Source organism: Protopterus annectens, chromosome 9.part0, assembly GCF_019279795.1.
Source record: "Protopterus annectens isolate FY-2018-M chromosome 9.part0, PAN1.0, whole genome shotgun sequence".
Classification (NCBI taxonomy): domain Eukaryota; kingdom Metazoa; phylum Chordata; order Ceratodontiformes; family Protopteridae; genus Protopterus; species Protopterus annectens.
Genome location: NC_056743.1, coordinates 159,472,796 through 159,496,443, shown reverse-complemented (window position 1 = coordinate 159,496,443; position 23,648 = coordinate 159,472,796). Strand labels below are relative to the sequence as shown.

At 39.3% G+C, this 23,648-nt stretch overlaps 1 protein-coding gene across 1 annotated transcript in view; it reads left to right on the top strand.

The window, feature by feature from the left end:
- Nucleotides 1-23,648, top strand: part of LOC122810503 (high choriolytic enzyme 1-like) — a 194,970-nt gene that overhangs the window by 17,616 nt on the left and 153,706 nt on the right. The window contains exons 2-3 of the mRNA XM_044082085.1: nt 1,727-1,826; nt 17,271-17,337. Of these exons, the coding sequence (XP_043938020.1) occupies nt 1,727-1,826; nt 17,271-17,337 (167 nt within the window). The remainder of the gene's footprint in view (nt 1-1,726; nt 1,827-17,270; nt 17,338-23,648) is intronic.

Here is a 23,648-nt window from a genome sequence, read left to right as displayed (position 1 = left end):
CTACATAAGTCACTTAATAGATGACACATTGAGTACAAAGTTACATGTGACTCTACAGTGTAATCTATCTTAAAAACAGGGAAAATGTCAAAAATCACATCTGAGGAAAATATGATCCATTAGAAACCTCAGTTATACACATACATCTCAACTTCTTAGCACAATAAATCTGGAGACAGCCTAAAATAATGCAGAGACACAGGCCCAAAAATAGGGACACATTTTAAATAGTGCTCTTATAAACATAGAAAGTTGCTAGAATAACAGCAGTTGTGTTAGCACGCATTTTCTGAAGAATATGAAGTCTGAAACTCAACTGTGTGTCATTATTTAGTGACTTCAGTCCTCAGTGATTTGCCACAAAACCACAAATTTTATGAGGAACAGACCAAAAATATGAGGCAAAAATCTGGACATTCTGTTAAAATCTAGACAGTTGAGAGGTATGATACAGCACTATTGATTATATTGCAGCTGCCTTCAGTCAGTTATAGCAGTATTTAATTTTAATGTACAGGTGATTTCAAAATGAAAATGTATTCTCTACAATAGGGATTAGCTTTAGAAGCAACAAGATATTAATGTAGGTGAACACCTTTGATAACGTTTTTGAAAACATGTTTTTTATTCACTCAGAGATTTTTGGATTTTGAATCATTTACCCAGTTCGGCGAGATTAGCAAATGCATTAAAAAGTTTCAAGACATGCACATGGTTTGATAATATTGCTTTTGAGACCTGTCGTATTGCTAGGTTTCATATCCATGATAATCCCTTCCATGAGTTTGAATTAGTTTCTTAGTATGTTGTAACACTATAACACTCTATTCTTTGACATCCTCATTTCTTCCCTCATCCTTGCCAGGCCTGTTCCTCGCCTGTTCCTTTCAGCTGGATACCAAAAGTAGCTTTGTTCTTCTTGACTTCTGCAGACACCATTTCATCTTTCACTTTCTTGCCTTTTTGTACCATACCTTATCCTCCATATCTACACCTTCATCAACCTTTTGTATGTCTTCTCTTTTGTGCTAATTATTAGCTTCATATTCCTAAGTAGCTTAGTAGCCTATGAAAGACTTGAAAAACATTATCAGATCCATTAAAGGAACCCATGAACCTAGGCTGGTCTGTGAAGACAAAGATTGTTATAAAGCCTACTGAAGCAAAGTTAGAATACTGTAAAACAATATCATACATTGTTCAGAACTTATTCATAATGGGCGCTCCTATTCTGATCCATCTGACATTGAGACTATACTTGCAAACAAATTTAGTGTCAATTTGACCTTTGAAACTCCTGTTCAAAACCCTGAAATATCTCAGTCTCTTACTCCCCAATTATCTCTGAAGTTCATTTACTGACAGTTTTAACCAATACCAAAAATACTTCCTCCATGGGACATGATAATATACCTGGTTGCTTAATTAATAGTGTTAAGCATGTCCTTGCTGACACACTCCTCAAATTGTTTAATTTTAGCTACTGGTTTTGTTCCTGATGAATGGCAATATACCAGTGGTTTTGCCCCTCCATAAAGGTGGCCTTACAACTGACCAAGGCAATCACAGATCTCTCAGCTTTACAAGCCTCATTGGCAAAGCCATGGAAGTAGTATAAATGACTTCATAAACTATGATGTCAAAATATTGTTAGACTTGACCCCCACGAGTTTGATTTTGTGAAACATAGATCCTGTCTATTTAATCTGGTAAATTTCATTGAAAGGGTTATTGAGGCTGTAGATGGTGAACATACAGTGCTTGCAGCATATCTTGACCTGGCTAAGGCCTTTGACACCATTCCCCATGTCGGCATCATTGAAAAGGTAATTGCTTTAAAAATTGACCCATATGTGATAAGATGGATAGCAAATGTGATGAAAGACAGAACTCGCACAGTCAGAGTTGTAGGTGCTTCTTCAGAAAGTTATGAAAGTGACAAGAGGTGTGCCTCAGAGCTCAGTGCTGGAAACTTTCCTTTTTGGTATTTACTTCTCAGATTTCCAAGTGGAGAGTCAAGACCTCTGGCTAACAAATTTTGCAGGTGATTACAAACTAGGGTTGTTGTTAAGTAATCATATGGCACCCAAACCTTCCAGAATGAACTTGCCCTAGTAAATTATTGGTGTACTAAAAATGGGTTCAATCTAAATTCTAAAAAAGCAGATATCATCACTTTTGGTAGACAACCTCTCCTCTCATCCAGCTGTCTAAACAAATCAGAAACACCTCTACAAAACAAAAATGTAGTCAGGAACTGCAATACTAGCATTGATAGCGCACTCTGTTTTGACCATCATGTAACAACAGTTGTAAGGGAATCCTTTTATTTAGTCCAGCTAATTGCCAAAGGAATATCACCAGGGCCTAACTCCCCTATACCTAGGATTGATCATGCCAGTTATAGTGTACAATGCTCCCTTTCTGGTATAACTAACTGATTATATCGAACAAATAGAAAGACCCCAAAAGTTCCTAATCAAAAAGATCACAGTCCTAAAGTCCCTAAGCTGCCAAGAGAGGCTGGAAGCTTTATCCATTTACTGAATGTCTTGAAGACTTTTGAGGGGAGATCTCTAACTTGCTTGCCATGCCATTAGAGACCTGATTGTCCTGGACCTCCTCTTTCTCTGCAAGTTCAATATCTCTACCAATACTAGAACTAGGGACCTAAATCTTCACCAACAGTTAAATAAATAAATAATGATAAAGGGAAAGGTTTAAAACCTACCACCTCCTAAATCCCTGTAATAAACTTCACCTCCATGTTATACAGTGTGATTCATTGCCTCCCTTTAAACATAAACTGGATGAGTATCCACAAATTTACACCTGGAATAACCTGTATGATACTCCTCAAGAAAGGAGGTATTGGTACCGTGAGAATACTGACAGGGCAAGAATGGTCATGAGAATAGGTGACTTTGGAATATCCATGGATTTATAAACTCTCTCTGAAAATAAAGCAAATCAGGTAAGGCAGAGATCTTGGTAATGTCACCAGTTCTAGCCAGTGCTTTAAAATGCATATAACAGATAATTAGTGAAATCGATACATTAAATCATGAACTAGAGAGTTGGTATACCCCTATATACATAGCTGCAAGGAAGTAGACTGTAATTGCTGTTATTGATTTCAAATTAAGTGTCTTATTTAGACTGCTTGGCATTTTTTTTTTACTTTGCAACACTCACATTAGATTAAGATTGATTATGAAAGTTGCCAGACCCATGGCACAGATGAATCAATTCTTGACTACAAGGCAGGCCACCTGAATTTGATTGGTGGCTCAGGGACCTGTAGAAGGTAGCCTGGGATAATGGGCATGATCTGGCACTGGTGTCCCTCCCATCATGGGGAGAGAGAGAGAGGCAGTTCTGACTCAGAACATGAGTGACACCTAGCAGGAGCACTAGGTAAAAATCCCAGTGCAGTCTAAGCCTACTAAACCAGTGTTGTCCCAATGCATTCCACTGTTAGCCAAGAGGAACTCAGTGTGCAGAGACACTCTTCCCTGTGGAAGAACGCAACAGCTGAGTTTGGGAGAGCTGCTGAGGAGGAAAGGGGTGCTTCAAAGAGTAAAAGACAGGCCACCCCACTCAACCACCAAACAGGTACATGCCCTAGTGCCTGACTCTTGCTGGGGGATGCAGGATTGATTGGGATTACCACACAGGAACAAATGAGCCATAGGGCTCTTGCATAGGCCAGGATGCCCAGCTCCCTTTCCCTAGAATGAACAGGCCAAGTAGATGGAGACAGGAGCTGATTTTTTAGAATGATTGGCTATTTTTACATTTAGAATTTGAAAAGCTAGAAAAAGTATCACATCATTAGTAGTTTGGATCAGTTCTGACATGTTTCTCAAAATACCCCTTGAAACACTGACCAGCAATGGATTGAGACAATGAAGTCTTTACTGTACTCTTACAAAATATTACTTCATATCGCCTACAGTGTCTGTTTAGGAGATTCAAGGGTCCTTCAGATCCTGCTTAGTAAGATCTGTGAATTGCTGCTTTTTGAACCCAAACAGCAGTATCACTGCAGCCTTTTGAACATGGCTGTATGGTTTCATGTCTCTAAAACTACAGTTGTATCTTCATGACAAAGTCAAAGTCAAAGTATACTTTATTGTCATTTAGATTTACACATAGTGCAGCTACACGACATTATATTGCTTTGTTCCCAGTGCAAAAAACATACATACATACATACTTATATACATACAGTTACTGTTTAGTAATACTAGGCTGCATGTATGCTGTTGAATAAATTTCACTCTCGTGACTACTATTACTTAGTAATCAAACTTATTTTTTGAGATCAACCTATTCCTTATGTTACTCTGATCTGAAGCCATCCATCGTAGCTGTCATAAAACATCAACCTGGCACCCCTGGTTCTTCAGTTTTATTCTTCTTCCCACTGAATTCCGTGAAGTTATTGAAAGTCGTTGTCTTTAATAGGAAATTGCTACTTCATCCTAATGAAAAGAGCCAAATGCAACTGCTTTCCCCCTCTGAAACACGTTACAGCTACCAAGCAACTTTATTATTAAATCAAGTCTAGTGATATACCATCATTTGTGCATTCCTTGTACATGGTACACTCAATGACTTCCCAGTGGCTGGCCAGTTACTACCAACTTACTCATTGAGTGTTTCTGCCATTTCACACTGAGCTAATCGGAGGACGGGCACTGCGCAAACTCAGATCTGTAATATATAACATTAAGTATCCTGTTTTTTGCTTATTTTTACAAGTTATTTATAGCACTTTTATTGTCTACTGCATACTTTTCTAGCTAGTTTCACTGTGTGTGAGGTATTAACTGGAAATTGTCTACACTTATTAAGCAATTGTTTGGGTTTGTTTGTTCTGATTTTCTGCCAAGAAGTGTATCATATAACTTTTGTTTCCCACCCTCACTCCCTGTTGGTATTTTGTTCTTATACCTGGTGGCCTTGCAGTTGCCTGCCCCTACTGAAAATTTGATGTGGGATACTCCTCCCAGTTTAGTGTCATTACCTCATTCTACCTAATACAGGGAAAACATTTGAGAAGGCCAACCCACTTAGTTTCTGCTCCTCCTTTCTCCATTTTCACTTTAAGAAAATTCTAAGCTTGTTTCCTGCCTTTCCTATAATTAGTCTGGTCCAGATACAGATTTGCTGTATCCAGGACTGTTTGTAAGCTTCTGAACCCCCAAGCCTTTCTGTGTTGGAGGGAAGCCTTCTAGCTTCATTTTGTTTCTTAGAACTAGCCAGTTTTTTAGTTTCAGCACTCATATCTGTTTCTTTGAGATCAGCACTTATTCAGAACTTGTTGTAAGCACTAAATAAGCTACAGATTACTACAGCACTCAACTTTCCTCAATTGTCTAGAGGAAAACAGTTTTTAGTACTTAATAAATAAGCACCTATCCAGGCATGCCTAATGGTCAGCTCCCGGTGCTTTCTCCTGTCTACCTGATGAATCTGGGCATCTTGGGGCAATGCAGCAATTGCCTCATGTATACAGACAACCCTCTCCTCCTACCATCCAACACTTCAACCTGTGAGAGATGCAGTTATATAGCCAAACTGGAAGCGAAGCTCTCTTCACCCAAGACTGGACTAGACAGTCAAGAGGAGAAGGTAAACACTTGGACGACACCACACTCATCAAATAGTCCCTCAAAACCTACACAACCAAAACACACACATAGAAACACAAAACACACACCTACATTCACAGAGGCTCTCAATAAAAATCTGCCCAAGCAACAGGGACCTCCAAAGCAGAAACGCAAGCAACCTCCTCCCCCAACACAAACCAAATGACACATAGCCCACAAACTCAGTGTGCCACTTAACCACAGCCCATAAGGCATAACAATGTACCCAACACTCTAGTCATAGGTGACTCTATAGTGAGGCACACTGATGTCCCACTCACCAGGCTAAACAAGGAGAAAGTTACTATCAGCTGCCTGTTAGGTGCCAGGATCTGCCACATAATGCATGCACTCAGGTCACTCCACAACAAGTACAGCTATGACTCTGTCATTGTTGGTGTGAATGACCTGAGATGTACCTCCCTGGACTACATGAAAAGAGACATGGAGGAGCTGTCTGATCTTGTAGCCCAGGCAGGTATGACCCTAGACCTGAAAAGCATCCTGCCATCGCTCAGAATGATACCACAGTATAAGGACAAAATGATCGACTTCAACAATTGGCTAAGCTTCTGGTGTCATTCTAAGGGGATCCAGTATCTGTCTGCCTGGAATGACATGATCAACAAACCACAATGCTTTGCCAGAGATGGCCTGTAGCTGTCACTCTTGGGATTCTGGATACTGGCTAAGACGCTTGCCACCCCTATAGTGCTCTTTTTAGGCAAGGTTCAAATGACAAATTCACCACCATAACAGGTACAAGCAAACAAAATCTGAGGGTAATGCTGCTCAATGCTAGAAGTCTAAACCTCAAAATGCACTCACTTGAGGCACTCCTTAAAATGGAGAACATCGACATCTGTGCAGTGACAGAGACCTGGTTCAAGGCTCCAGAGTGCACCCCTGCATTACAAGGCTATAATTCATACCACACCTTTCGGCCTCCTAACCTGGACCGAAACACTAAAGGCGGAGGTGTGTCCATATTCATTAAGGATATCCACATCTCCAGGCTAGTTGCTCAGCATAATGCATCCAAGATTATCCAAGTGCAACTAACTCTGGACAAGACAGTAATCCAAATTGTAGCTTGCTACAGATCCCCCACCATGCCCCAGGATTCCCACTCCTCACTTTTTGATACACTGGAAAATATTAGGGTACAACCTAACACCCTAATAATGGGTGATTTCAATGACCCCACCATTAACTGGGAAAACTCATGTACCAACTCTTGTGCTCAACGTTTTCTGAAATTCATAAATTCCAACGCCTTGGATCAACTTATCCACACCCCCACCAGGGGCAGCAATATCCTAGACCTGGTCATTACCAACATGGGCAACCAGTGTTCCACACCAGTGTTCAATTCCTCATTGGTTAGATATGACCACAAGCTAATCACCCTCGACTTCCACATCCCGCCCCCACCCCACATTAGGGAAACCACTGTAAAAAATTTCTCCAAAGCCAACTTCATGCTTCTTAAGACAGAAGTGGCAAACTTCATGACACCCATGCTGACAGACAATGGAGGTACGACTGCTGAATCCTACACAAATGCACTTTATAAGCACTTACATGAGTGCATAGATTGTGCAATCCCTAACAGAACCAAGATGCTGTCCTCCAAAAACAGGAAGCCAATCTAGTGGTCACCTGCCATAAACAAACCCTACAACAGAAGAAAGAAACTGTTGCAAAAAAGAGTAAAATCCCATGATTGGAGGAACTCCCTGGTCAGCCTTAGTAAGAAACTGAGATCCCACATAAAATCCTCCAAAGATAGTTATGAAAACAAAATCACCACTGATTCTAAAGACAACCACAAAGCATTCTATAGCTATGTCAAGAATCTCAATGGCAACACTCAGATCTGCTCTGAGTTACAGCACAATGGCACTAAATATACAGAACCAACTGATATTGCCAGCATCCTGGCAGACAGGTTCAGTGCTAACTTTACCCCCCTCTCATCCCCTAAAGGGCCCATCTCTATACTGGAAGAATGCAAAGTTCCTGTAATCACAGCTGCACAGGTAAAAAACACTATCCAAAGCTAAGAACACAGCATCCATGGGACCTGACAACATCCCAGGCTGTGTTCTACATGAACTGGCACCCCACCTTATTACAATGTTCAGTCATAGCCTCACCTGAGGCTTTGTGCCCGCTGAATGGTGCACAGCAATGGTTATCCCACTACACAAAGGGGGAGCCAGCACGGACCCCGGGAACTACCGCCCCATTAGCCTGATGACCCTGGTCTGCAAGGTTATGGAACGTATCATCATGGAACTTATAAACAATGACATTGGTAATCTTCAAACTCTGGACCCCAACCAGTTCGGGTTTGTAAAAGGCAGCTCATGTCTCCTAAACCTGATAGACTTCTTTGAAGTGGTCACCAAAGCTGTAGATGAGGATAAGGTGGTTCACACAGCCTATCTAGATCTCACCAAGGCTTTCAACACCACCCCCCACTGTGGAATTATAGATAAACTCACTAAACTAGGTATAAATCCCTATGTCACAAATGGGTTGCCAACTGGCTGACTGACAGAACTGACACTGTGAAAGTAGCAAACTCCAAATCCAACTTCAAACCAGTGACGAGTTGAGTACCAGAGGGTTCAGTCCTGGGTCCTCTCCTGTTTGGTATCTACTTCTCTGAAGTACAGGCTAACACAGAATGTCTTTGGCAAATGACGTTCGCAGATGACTGCAAACTAGGAGCCATAATCAAAACTCCTAATGATGTGGACATCTTACAAAAGGGCCTCACTGAGACAGATGCCTGGTGTCAAAGCCATGGCCTCAAGCTCAATGCCAAAAAGTGCATTGTCATCCCTTTTGGTAAAAACTCTGTACCCTTGAATTACCACATAGGCGGTAGTCTACTTAACACCAAAAGTGTGATAAGAGACCTTGGGACAGAGGTGGACAGTAATCTCTCCTTTGATAATCACATCGCCACAGTGGTCAGGAAATCCTTCTACGTGGCACACCCCATCACAAAAGGTTTCTCATCCGGGAAAAAAGAGGTCATTGTTCCCCTCTACTAGTCACTCATTAGACCCATTATAGAGTACAGTGCCGCATTTGGTATGTACCTCACAAGACATCTACAAGAGAAATACCTCACAAAGAGGATTACTGGCCTCAAACAGATGTCCTACGCAGACAGTCTCAAAAAACTCCAGCTTTACTCAGAGGCGATCTCTGCCTAACATACAAAGTTATGTCATTCCCAGAGCTGTTGGACATGCTCCACTTAAAGAAATCCCAATCCCTCAGATCTACACACTCTAGGGACCTAAACCTTGTCACCACAATAAACAGAACATGCTGGAGGGATAGGTTCCTGTACCAGAGACTTCCTATACTCTGGAACAGATTACCTATCTATATCAAACAAAGATCCTCATTAGCACTCTTCAAGAAAAATCTTGATGATTGGATGGGAGATAGGAAATTCACTCCGGGGATCACTTCTGTGGCTCTGCTCGACAGGGGCACAGAAAATAATTTTCCTGGGTGGCGAAAGCCAGGGTACCTTTTTGGCTAGGCTTATATAGGCCCTAGGGCCAATAGCCTAGTACCTACCTATGAACCTATGAATAGTAACTAAAATAGTCAGAAAATAATGTTTCTGAAATACAGGTCTGTAGACAAAACCAAATATATAAGTTCTAAGATTTAACTTAATATCAACATTACAAGATTATTTAAGCATTCAAATCTCATTGAATTTGCTCCAATTTGTTTTTCCTTTTTTACTGAGCTCTTTATAGTTATGTCATCCAGCCACCCTCTTTTTGATGTATCCTTCACTGAATATGGATTTTAATCATGTATGTTTACATATCAAATTACCAGGCCTTAAACTTGGTTAAATTACTGTTTACCCATGGAAATCAAGCCAGGTGCCTTATATGCTAGTGCCAAGGCTAAGTGCATTTCAGTTGTAGAGGTACAATGTTTCACTTTTGCTTGCTTTGCTGTTTTTATGTTATTCCGTTGATTTATGCCTGTTTTATATATATTTATATATATATATATATATATATGCATTCATACATAAGGTGATGAGAATCTTTGAAATTACAATGACAATATAACACCAAATGTTTTGGTCAACAAAGGGTAAATAAAATATATAAAATGTTTTGTGAGTTTAATTTAGACTGTAAATAGTTACAAAGCAGAAACAGAATAGACAGAAAACAAGTTCTGTGTACAATACATTTTATTGTGGTAAAAACAGAACTTCCTTTTATATGTATATTTCAGAGATTAACAGTATTGTTCTATTGCAACAAATGTTTTCATTTCAAGTTCAAGTTTATTAAATTGCTTGAATTCAGGGACTGTATAATTTCAGAACATAACAATGAATGAAAAACATGAACATTATTACAATAAACAGAATTAATAATGAAAGTTAAACACTAAAAAAATATAAGAACTTGACTAAAAGCAAGATCAAAAAGAATTGTTTTAACGTCTCTTTTAAACATGCCAGAGTAGCTGAGTCTGGAAAATTTCCTCTTGTGTAGTGCTTTTTCAGTCAAAGTGAAAAAGAAGAAATAAGATGGTAATACAGCACTGCAAGACTGAGCTATTACTAGTGTAGACATAAATGCCTTGCTGATGAAAGACATTACTGAAAGTGTATTCTATATATGTTTGCACCAATTTACCAAGCTCATAGTGCAAATGAGACCACGCTTAGACCAGTACTTCTGATTTCTACATGATGAATATCCTCATAACCTGTAATCATGAAAAAAAAAACTTATTGCAATTGTTAAACTAGTTTTTAGTTCCAAGAAATGATGTGCTAGACATTTCTCTTTATAGCAGTGACATTTACAGGGTAGTTTGCTATACTGTTTTAGACATAAACTAATGCACATACAAATTTAGTATTATCTGTGGTTAACTTAAAAAGAGTGCACGACTGATGCTTATCACACAGTGTGTTAGCCTTATCACAACTTGGCCATTTGTTGATAAACGTTAAGCATCTTAACTTCACCAGTGCTAAGTTTAGAATCCTAATTAATTTCTCATGTTCCCTGAGCTCCTTTACATCGTTTGCTGTTCCAAACACCCATATTTAACTATAACTTCCTTTGGCTTCATAGGCACATATAAAAGTGAAGATCTTCAACAGCAAGACAGTCAGAGCCACGAACAAGAGACAGAATGGTACTTCTGATAGTTGTTCTTTGCTCCTCAATGCTCAGCCCTTTGCAGAGTCTTCCTATCAAGGTAAGAAAACGGCAAAATAATATTTGATAAATCATTCTATTTAGATTTGTCACACAGAAGTATTAATTTTCTCAAGTAGTCTTTTTCTAAATTAAGAGATTATCTGTTGACTAATATAGACGCACTAACAATGCTAGAATGTTTTTATCCTGTTCCAAAGATAGCAAGTGCATATACACATGAGTGAAAAACATTATATCTTTGGTCTGGGCACCCATTCTTTATTTCCTAATGAGAATTACTAAAAGACTATTATCAGTCTGTACCACATATGAGAAAACCCACTTAAGGAAGATAGCACAACAGCTCATCCTTACAATTACATAACTTAAAGTCATGAGCCCATTGCAGTTGTGGACCTATACTTCATATCTTTTGGCCAGATACATACTGCTGGCAAAACAATTTTGCCAACTCCTGTGTACAACAGTAACAAACTATTTTTACTTGATTAGGTCACAAAATATGAAACCGCAATCTTGTGACATTATCAAGTGGAACAAGCTTGAATCTACAATTTTTGTAATTGCCTTGAGGCTACGAAGCCTTGAAGTTGGTTGATTTAAAGAGGTATAGATGGCAAAACCTCTTACATGGGGCTGTGGGATGCTTCATCGTACATAAAAAAAATGTAGATTTCAGTCCATTTCATTGAACAGATGCATAGAAAAGCAACACATTCATTTGTACGATAATCAGATTCAGTTTATCTAGAAATACTTGGTAAATCTTTACAGTATTATCTAATAATACAGAGTACAGATTATAACTGCACAAAAAGCAGTGCTTGATGAATGCAGTGATGTTTCAGGCAAAGTTTATCTTCTGATTTATTTATTCACTAGAGAATCACAAAAACACTTTCAAATATAGGTGCACATTAAGAAAAGTTCTATTAACTGTAATGATATGTTAAACTATGAAATACTGCTTTATCTACAAAGAGCACAGGCTACATCTACTATTAGTAACTGACAGGGGGAAATGCTGAGTTGTATTCTTTTGGTTGTGTTAACAAACTAAAATTCACTGATACCTGACAAAGGATCCATTGCATGAACAGTCACGATAAAATCCACAGCTCAACAAACCTAATCATTGATTAAAGTGCTTCTCAGCTGATATCTAATAGTAAAAAAATATATAATTATTATCAGATGTTACAGTTGCTGGCTCTGATATCATGTCAGTGATATAGCTCTGTTGGATCTGACAGTATATCTATCAGTCACCAATGAGATTGTAAATCAAATATTTTCACTTTTTATCAAGGAATAGTCAGACAGCCAAAACAATTACCTAGGTGTTATAAAGTGAAACACAGGAGCTGAATGATTGGAGTGACTGGAACATTGGGAACTTACTGATACTTGACTGAGAGAGAGAGAGAGAGAGAGAGAGAGAGAGAGAGAGAAAGTGAGAAACAGACAAAAGTGTGGACATTGACTGCAGTCTCAGAAGTTTGCTCTGCTGTCTGTTCCCAATATCTGAAAATGAATGCATGTCCCATGTTATTTCACCCTCACCTGACAATCCTTTATTGACAGCCATGTGTCTTAGCATCTAGTTATTTTTTTACATGCTTGCTTTCCCTGTCACATAGTGGTCCGTCATAAGTTTTCCAGTCGTCTTCTCTGTGGGATGAAATACCAAATGCTTTACTGAAATTCATGTAGATTATATTAGCTAATTTGCATCTGCCTACCACCCTTGTCATCCACTCATACAATGGGATTAAGCTGGCCTGGTAGAATTCTGTGTCTGTGAACTTCTCCTTATATTATTCTGAAAGGTATTGCCTTTTAGGAAGATAATACGCCTTTCCTTCTAGATTTATTTAAGGACTTTCTAGCCACTAAGGTTAGGCTGCCTAGCCTGTAATTTCCTAGAATGCACATAGCAGAAAATAAGATATATATTTTGATAAAGCACCTGATTTAAGTCTTTACATTCAGGAAATGTGAATTGCTACACTAAGAATTTCCTCCTATCTACCAGTAGTAACAAGTACTACAAATGCCATTCCTCCTTTTGGGGAAGCTGTGCTGGAACTCTGCTCCTGTGTATTCTTGCAAACCTCTACTACTATGTCTTATGTAGAGATATTAGTGCAACATTCTTTAGATGTGTCTGGAATGTGCCTTCTTTTGGGTTCCTACTGAAATCAGCAAAGAGAGAGACGTCATAAGAAATAAGCTAGCCATTTTAGAATCCTGGGTAGTAATCTGTGCAGGCTCATAGCTCCAGGAATTCTCGTTATTCTGTTCCTCTGTTCATTTTCACTTTGTTCTGCCTGCCCACAACATCTGCATAGTTATTATGTGATTCTGAGTAACTCACATAATGTCCGGGTGCAGGCTATATTAACAGCAGTTACATTTTCTTTGTCCAGTACCCTGGGGGAATAATACTTTCTCTGTGAAAAAAATCAATTTATTACATAAGCTAAGGGATTTTACACTAAAATGTATGTATTTGTTTGTGTGTGAGTGTGCATTAAATTGCATTTTATTTTCCCTAAGCTTACCATCTCATTACCATTAATGTACAGTTTCATTTTCTCAAATAGTTTCATAGTCTTTAATGTCTAGTGGTCCATATATGTTCAGCAGTCCATATCCCTTTTTAGTCTTATTTACACAATATATTATCATCCTTCTACAACTCTCACCCACCTTCCTGACAAGTTCTTCCTCAAATTTTTTTTGTCGAACAGTCTTACATCTTAAAGGCATACACCATCTACCTGCACTCTAACATAGTTTACTACAGGTTGTGTTCTTTTTAACTGTGTCATAGTACTTACTTTTACAGTTAAATCTTTCATTTTCTGGTGTCGTGTTTGTTTCCCTTTTATTTACTCTGTATTACCTGATCACCCCCCTTATTTATCCTTCTGTCCCCTTCAGTTCCAGAACTTTCTCTACCACTTTACAGTACATAAAATTGTTCTCCTCATTCCCTTCAATATTTTGCCACTAATTTTTCATTCCATTTTGTTTTTCCTTAGTAAAATTTCCTTGCCCTTTGTCTCCTCTTCATCTACTGGTTCCACTTGTTTGTCATTTTTTTCCTTTTCAAATTAAGTCACCTCTTATGCCACTTTCACAGAACAACCAGGTCAAATAACATTCCTGTAGGTAGCTTGTACCCCTGGATCGACATTCAAACCTACACAAATTGCAGTTTCTTGTCACGATTCATATCAATGTACTCATCTATGTTACATCTATAACAACAAACCAGTTGATTTCCTTAGCTAATGGTAGTAATTTTCCAGTTGACAGTCACCACATTTTTCACACATGAGTTTTCAAATTAAATATGTATCTCTGTTTTTTTTTTAACTTGCTGAATCATTTTACAGATACGGTGGCATCAAGTCCACAGTATGTTTTTCTTTAATGTCTTCAGTTCTAAGAAAAAAAAAAAGCAATTGCACTTTCCTTTTATTTATTTATTTAGTTTCATAGTTTCATACTATTTTGATTGCATTAGGGCATCAGGACAGATTAAGATTAAATTTAGAAACCAAGTTTATACTGAAGTTCAGTTTACTAGTGCAGATGATCAATTTATGAGGAAAATGAATGATATAATTGCTAACTTGAGAAGTAATATTATAAAGTTTATTTTAGATACAGAGTACATAATGTGAACATGTTGTAACCTGCTTTGTTACAATTCATAATAGTTTTCAACTGTTTTGTAGGCACTTTTTAATGAATACTGGTACATTTTGACATCAGATGCAATCTTGAACTTCATTTTGCTGAATAAGTTGACGTTCTCATTCAGGAGAGCTAAATATAGGGCATGTTTGAACATAATGTTCTGGAGAACCCTCATATTACCAATAAAAAGGGAACATTTGTTTATGGCCATTGAAAAATCCAGACACTGGACCCAACCCAGTCTGGTTTCAGCAAGGGGAGGTCATGCCTACTCAATGTGGTGGACTTCTTTGAGAAGGTCACTAAAGCAATGGATGAGGGCAAAATGGTTCATACTGCCTACCTTGACCTGGTCAAGGCATTTGATCAATCCTAACTCAGGCTTTAGTGATAAAGTTAAGAGGTTAGGTGCAAACCATTATGTCTCCCAGTGGATAGACAGATGGCTAACTGACAGGACCCAGGAAGTTAGAATTGGGGATTCCTCCTCTACAAGGAGGCCAGTCACAAGCAGAGTCCCTCAGGGATCAGTCCTTGGACTGCTCCTTTTTGGCATTTACTTCTCTGAAGTCAAGGTCAATGTCAGTGGCCTCTGGCTGACTAAATTAGCAGATGATTGCAAGTTAGGAGCTGTCATTGAATTGCCCTTTGACACAAATGTTCTCCAGGAAGAGCTGACACAGACAAACAACTGGAGCCAGAGCCATGGACCTAAACTAAATGCCAAGAAATTAATAATAGTATCTTTTGGGAAGTCATCCACCTCTAATAACTATCATATTGACAACGCACACCTAAGAGTTGACCCAGTAGTCAGGGACTTGGGACACACAGACAGTAATCTAGCCATTGACTATCACATGTCCAGAGTAGTGAGGAAATAATTCTATGTTGTGCAACTTATAAACAAAGGTATGATATCTAGGTCCAAGGAAGTCATTGTTTTAATGTATTTGGCATTCATCAGACTTATTTTTTTTTAAATTTTGTAATATTTCTTTACTAGGAAAGTCTGCCTTGAAATGAGCCAATTTTCAGCGGATACCTGGGGAGAAATGCTCCAGATGCATGTCTTTGTAATGTGGGTGGAAACTGAAGCACCTGGAGGAAACCCACACAAATGCAAGGAAGACATACAGATTCCACACAGAAGGCACCCCAGCCAAGTATTGAACCAGAGAACATCTTGCTGTGAGGTGATAATGTTAACTGCTGCACCACTGTGTCATCCAAGGTACAATTTCCCCTTTGGTATGTACCTAACCAGGCATATACAATAACTGGAACAGTTATAGAGGTTTCTCACTAAAAGAATACAGGGTGTAAGTAACTTGTCCTATGCAGATTGCCTCAAGCCTCTAACCCTGTATTCTGTAGGGGAGATCTATGGTTGGTTTACAAGGCATTGTCAGACCCCACTCTGATGGAGATCCTGCATAGTCTCCAAAAAAGCACTAGAATTACCCATTCTGAAGACTTAAACCTTATCTGTGATATAAATAGAACCTGCTGAAGAGACAGATATGTATCCCAGAGACTACTCCTTCTCTGGAAGAGGCTCCTCACCCACTTCACGTCTAACTTGGGAAATTGGATGGGGAACAGGAAATTCATCCCTGGTTTGGCACCTATGTCTCTAATGGACACAGGCCCTGCTTGTAAATGTTTCATCTTCCAAGCCCCTGCTTACACTTATTAGGAGTATCAGAACTTGTCAGAGATTTGGGAAGCATGGCTTAAAAAGGCCCTTGTGGTCATTAGCCTAGTAAACACCTATGAACCTGTCAACCTATAAAGATCTGTGTCATATGGTATCTAACCAATGGTTTCACACATTAGACCATTGGTGTTGCTTATGTGTTTGTCATCCAGGTGATACACTGAGCCAATGAAACACAGTCAAGGTTAGGGTTAGGGCTATAGAACATTCAGCTGATGTTAGGAATGTTAATAAACATAGCTTGAAAAGTATTGAGAAGATCAGCTTGCTTTTAGCATTTACGTTAAACTTGTTTTAAATAAAGGTGGGGACATGCAAGCTTCCCTGCTTGTATAAGAAACTAAACTGAGTTTAATGCTTCTTACTTTTTGTATGAGGGCTTAAATAATTATTTGAATGTGATGATGTTATTGGTATTTGGAAGTTGCATTGCTTATACCGCCTTATTCTTTAAAACTGTCTTTCTTGAATTTATTTTTTTAATTGGAAGCTATTTTTCATTGGTAAATCCTATAAATAAGACAGAGTTTTAAATGGTAATTATCCCTTTGAAGGCAAATTATTAAAGTGCAAGGACAATATACTGAACCTTTTTCAATATTAATATTTCTTCTTTATTTTGTGTACGGTTATACTTTGATATTTTAACTGACTGCCATCTTCTAGTAGAACATAATAAAACATCAGTAAAACAGATGAAAACCAAACTTAGTTGATCAGTATTTTGCATTATATTTGGCATTTAATCAGTGCATATAGACAAATGTGCATTGTCATTCTATTGCTTTAAAATATTTGTAAATTAAAAAAAAAAAAGTCCCAGCTGATGAGGAACTGTTACATCTGCTGTGAGCATTTAACTTTTTTTTAATTTAAATCTCCAGGTATGTAAACCATAAGCTAACATTTTAAATTCTCTCCCTTTTTAATTTGAAGGTTTCCAAATCCCTTGATCATGAAAACAAAGGAGTAATGCGATCCTTGTTAAGTCCTGACAAACCAGGTAATATTTACATTATTTGTTCATTTGCATTTTGAAAACATGATGGTTCCACTGAGCACCAACATACCTGTTTTTCTAGGAAGACAGAATGTGTTAACCTCAGTAAAAAAAAAAAAAAAAGCATACCATAAATAAATAAAATTATAGTATATCTAAAGTTAAAGGCTAGAAATGCTGTACTAAGTAGAAGAAGACTGGTCAACATTGTATTATGTAAGATATAAAAGGAAAAACTGAACCTAGTAAGCAGATGTGAACATGTAATTGAAGCTTGACAGCAACGTTGAGCTGCACAGAGCATAAACAGCCTGAGACTGGAGTAGAAGCAGAGCTCTACACTAAATCCAAAGGGAGAGGTGTTAAAAGGTGTACAGTAATTAAAAAGGATGTACTTAACATCCTTGTACCCAAAAAGCAGGCACAGCTACTCATTTCCAGATGAGAATATTTAACCTGTTTAAAAGACAAGTATGATTTAATTACTAAATTGTAAACTGCTTTTTCATACTAAGACTTGTATTTTCTCTTTGTGAGTGTTCTTTCTGTGCTTTTAAAGTGAGGTTTCTGTGTTCTGCTCAGGTGGCATAATCTTGATAGAGGCCTGCTGATGTCTAGACTTGGTATTTTTGTTTGAGTTCTCTGTGTTTCTGGCAGCCATTTTCTGTTGATAGTTTTCTTTATTACTGAGAGTAACAGGGCCTCCTTACCTTCTATAGTACGAGTGATTGGGTAATAGCAGGAGCTGAGTAGTAATTTGATCTTCTAACTCTTCCATCCTTACTGGTATATAAACCCTGTGTCTTGAAAAGGTTGTGCTTGTATTTATCAGGCTGTGGATGGTATTTCAATACTGAAACTAAGCAGAAATTCCTTAAGATTCCAAGAGCAGGACAAGTTATTTCTTACTCTTATTTCACTGAACTGCACTTCTGAAATGCTTATAATTATGCTATACTGTTAATCTACTACATTTTGCACTGTTATAAAGCTTTTTTTTACTGTTTCACTGCATTTATGTACTGTTTTATACTGTTTTAACTGTATTTTTCATTGCTAGATACTGTCTCATTACTCTAATTGCATATTCACTGAATTAATTAACTGTAAACTGCTTTTTCATACTGAAAGTTGTATTTTCTGTTTGTGAGTGCTCTATCCGAGCTTTTCTGTGCATTTTTGATTTTTTGAGGTTTTGTGTTCTAATCTAGTCTGTTTACAGTTAAAAGCATTCTCTAGAGTCTGCTTGCTCCTTGATCTGTTTAAAACTTTCATTTAGTGGCTACAGCTAAGAACTGTAGGTGTTCTTATACTTGGTGGCTTTGCAGTTTCCCGCCCATACTGTATATTTGATTTGTGACACTCCTCCCAGTTTAGTGTCATTAGTTCATTAAATCTAATAGAGAACATTTGTGAAAGCCGACCCACTCAGATTCTTAACCGTGAATTAACTTCTGTTCCAGCTTTCTCCATTTCCACTTTACTGGAAAAAAAAATTGTACTGAAAAAAAAATTCTAACCTTGCTTCCCTCCTTTCCTGTAACAAGTCTTGTCCAGATACAGATTTGCTGTATCCAGGACTGTTTGTAAGCTCCTGAGCTCCCCCCATCCCACTTAACTAGGGTTAAACTATTCCTGGCGCCATAAAGTCTGCTCTTCAAATTTCCCCTTGCAATGAGCCAGCTTTTTAGTTTTAGTACTCAAATCTGTTTCTTTGAGCACAGCACTTGTTCAGAACTCATTTTAAGCACTAAATAAGCTACAAATTACTACAGCACTCAACTTTCCTCACTTGTCTAGAGGAAAACATTTTTTACTGCTTAATAAATAAGCACCTATCCAGGCATGTCTAAAGGTCAGCTCCCGGAGTTTTCTCCTGTCTACCTGATGAATCTGGGCATCTTGGGACAATGCAGCAATTGCCTCATGTACACAGACAACCCTCTCCTCCTACCACCCAACATTGCGACCTGTGAGAGATGCATTTATATAGCCAAACTGGAAGCAAAGCTCTCTTAACCGAAGATTGGACTAGACAGTCAAGAGGAGAAGGTAAACACTTGCACCACACCACACTCATCACATTGTCCCTTAAATCCTACACCAAAACACACACACAGAAGCAAAAAAAACACTTACATTCATGGAGGCTCTCAGTAAAAATCTGTCCAAAAACCGAGACCTCCAAAGCAGAAATGCAAGCAACCTCCACCCCCACAACACAACCCAAATGACACATAGCCCACATACTCAGTGTGCCACTCAACTACAGCCCATAAGGCATAATGTACCCAGCATTCTAGTCATAGGTGACTATATAGTCAGGCACACTGATGTTCTACTCACCAGGTTAAACAAAGAGAAAATTACTGTAAGCTGCCTGTTGGGTGCCAGGATCCGCCACATAATGCATGCACTCAGGTCACTCCACAACAAGCACAAATATGACTCTGTCATTGTCCATGTTGGTGTGAATAACCTGAGACATACCTCCCTGGACTACATGAAAAGATACATGGAGGAGTTCTCCGATCTTGTAGCCCAGGCAGGTATGACCCTAGCCCTAAGTAGCATCCTGCCATCACCCAGAATGATACCACAGTACAAGGACAAAATGATTGACTTCAACAATTGGCTAAGCTTCTGGTGTCATTCTAAGGGAATCCAGTATCTGTCTGCCTGGGATGACATGATTGACAGACCACGCTGCTTTGCCAGAGATGGCCTGCACCTGTCACCCTTGGGATTTCGGATACTGGCAAAGCCTCTTGCCACCCCTATAGTGCCTTTTTTAGGTAAGGTTCAAATGACAAATTCATCACCATAACAGGTACAAACAAGCAAAATCTGAGGGTAATGCTACTCAATGCTAGAAGTCTAAACCTCAAAATGCACTCCTTAAAATGGAGAACATCGACAGCTGTGCAGTGACAGAGACCTGGTTAAAAGCTCCAGAGAGCACCCCTGCATTACCAGGCTATAATTCATACCACACCTTTTGGCCACCAAACCCGAACCGAAACACTAAAGGTGGAGGATTGTCCATATTCATTAAGGATATCCATACCTCCAAGCTAGCTGCTCAGCATAATGCATCCGAGATTATCCAAGTTCAACTAACTCTGGGCAAAACCGCAATACAGATTGTAGCTTGCTACAAACCTCCCACTATGCCCCAGGATTCCCACTCCTCTTTTCTTGATACACTGGAAAATGTTAAGGTACAACCCAACACCCTAATAATGGGTGATTTTAACTACCTCACCATTAACTGGGAAAACTACTCATGTACCAACTCTTTTGCTCAACGTTTTCTGGAATTCATCAATTCCAGTGCCTTGGATCAACTTTTCTACAGCCCCACCAGGGGCAGCAATATCCTAGACCTGGTCATCACCAACATGGGCGACCAGTGTTCCTCACCAGGGGTGAGCGCCTCGTTGGTCAGATCCGACCATAAGCTAATCACCCTAGACATCCACATCCCACTCCCACCCCCCATTAGGAAAACAACCATAAAAAAATTCTCCAAAGCCAACTTCACGCTTCTTAAGACTGAAGTGGCAAACGTCACGACGCCCATGCAGATGGACAATAGAGGTACGACTGCTGAATCCTACACAAATGCACTTTATAAGCACTTACACGAATGCATGGATCGTGCTATCCCTAACAGAACCAAGATGCTATCCTCCAAAAAACAGAAGCCAATCTGGTGGTCTTCTGCCATAAACAAACTCTACAGCAGAAGAAAGAAACTGTTGCAAAAAAAAGTAAAATCCCACAATTGGAGGAACTCCCTGATCAGCCTCAGTAAGAAGCTGAGATTCCCTCATAAAATCCTCCAAAACTAGTTATGAAAACAAAATCACCACTGATTCTAAAGACAACCACAAAGCATTCTATAGCTATGTCAAGAATCTCAATGGCAACACTCAGATCTGCTCTGAGTTACAGCACAATGATGCTAAATATACAGAAACAACTGATATTGCCGACATCCTTCCAAATAGTTTCAGTGCTAACTTTACCCTCCTCTCACCCCCTAAAGGGCCTATCTTTATACTGGAAGAATGCAAAATTCCTGTAATCACAGCTGCACAGGTAAAAACCTCACTCTCCAAAGCCAAGAACACAGCATCCATGGGACCTGACACCATCCCAGGCTGCCTTCTACACGAACTACAGAATGAACTGGCACCCCACCTAAGTACCATGTTCAATCATAGCCTCACCTCAGGCTTTTTGCCCATTGAATGGCATACCACGACAGTTATCCCACTCCACAAAGGGGGGGTGGTGGCCACAACAGACCCTGGGAACTACCGCCCGATTAGCCTGATGAGCCTGGTCTGCAAGGCCATGGAACGTATCATCATGGAACTCATAAACAAAGACATTGGAGATCTCCAAACTCTAGACCCCACAAAGTTCAGGTTTGTAAAAGGCAGATCATGTCTCTTAAACCTGACAGACTTCTTTGAAGCAGTCACCAAAACCATAGATGAGGGTAAGGTGGTTCACACAGCCTATCTAGATCTCGCCAAGGCATTCAACACCATTCCCCACTCTGGAATTATAGATAAACTCACTAAACTAGGTATAAATCACTATGTCACAAGATGGGTTGCCAACAGGCTTACTGTTAGAACCCACACTGTGAAAGTAGCAGACTCCAAATCAGACTTCAGACCAGTGACAAGTGGAGTACCACAGGGTTTAGTCCTGGGTCCTCTCCTGTTTGGTATCTACTTCTCTGAAGTACAGGCTAACACAGAAGGTCTTTGGCTAACTAAATTCACAGATGACTGCAAACTAGGAGCCATAATCGAAACTCCTAATGATGTGGATATCATACAAAAGGTCCTCACTGAGACAGATGCCTGGTGTCAAAGCCATGGTCTCAAGCTCAATGCCAAAAAGTGCATTGTCATCCCCTTTGGCAAAAACTCTGTACCCATGAACTACCACATAGGTGGTAGTCTACTTAATACTGAAAGTGTGATAAGAGACCTTGGGACACAGGTGGATCACATCGCCACAGTGGCCAGGAAATCCTTCTACATGGCACACCTCATCACAAAAGGTTTCTCATCCAGAAAAAAAGAGGTCATTGTTCCCCTCTACTCATCACTCCTTAGACCCATTACAGAGTACAACTCCCCTTTTCGTATGCACCTCAGAAGACATCTACAACAACTGGAAAATGCACAGAAATACCTCACAAAGAGAATTACTAGCCTCAATCAGATGCCCTACACAGACCAACTCAAAAAAACTCCAGCTTTACTCCGTCGCATATCTCCTACTCAGAGGCGACCTCTGCCTAACATACAAAGCTATGTCAAACCCAGAGCTGTTGGACATGCTCCACTTAAAGAAATCCCAATCCCTCCGAGCTACATGCTCTAGGGACCGAAACCTTGTCACCACAATAAATAGAACATGCTGGAGGGATAGATTCCTGTCCCAGAGACTTCCCATACTCTGGAACAGACTACCTATGTCAAACAGAGCTCCTCATTAGCACTCTTCAAGAAAAATCTTGATGATTGGATGGGTAATAGGAAATTCACCGCAGGGATCACTTCTGTGGTTCTGCTTGACAGGGGCACAAGAAAATAATTTTTTGGGTGGTGAAAGCCAGGGTACCTTTTTGGCTAGGCTTGTGTAGGCCCAAGGACTGATGGCCTAGTACCTACCTATGAACCTATGAACCTATGAGGCAGTAAGTTGGGGGGCATTGGTGAGGCACTAAGGCTGCAAATATTCTCACACTGACCTTGAAAAGTCATCTCAGGCGTGTTTGCAAATGATGTGCTGACCGTTTCAGGTGCATAAAAAGACACAGTCAAAGGCAAGTTCTAAACTCCTGGCAGTATATTCCCTGGAAAGAAAGAAGCAAGTTAAATATAAATGCAAGCATATATGTCTGTAGATGTGAATGAACAATCCCACTTGTGTGAGAACTTGGCAATGGACAACATAGCGTCACCAGTCCAAATCTTAAAACACAATGACAGACATTCCCTAAATTTAGAAAGTATTTTGTTTTTCAAATACTACAGTAGCAGATATTTCATGTAAAAGAAATATTGTGGTAGTAATATGTACTGCTTTCTGTGATGTCAGCAATGAATCCATTAAAACATTGTATAGATGCCCAAATTTTCTGCAGACCCTTAGTCTTGTATATTATATGCTGAAAACTTGAATTTTGGATCATATAACTTTCCATTATATTTAAATTTACAGAGCTCCAGTTCAGGGGAGTGGCAGAAAGCTTATGTCACAAGATTCACTGATATTGTTCC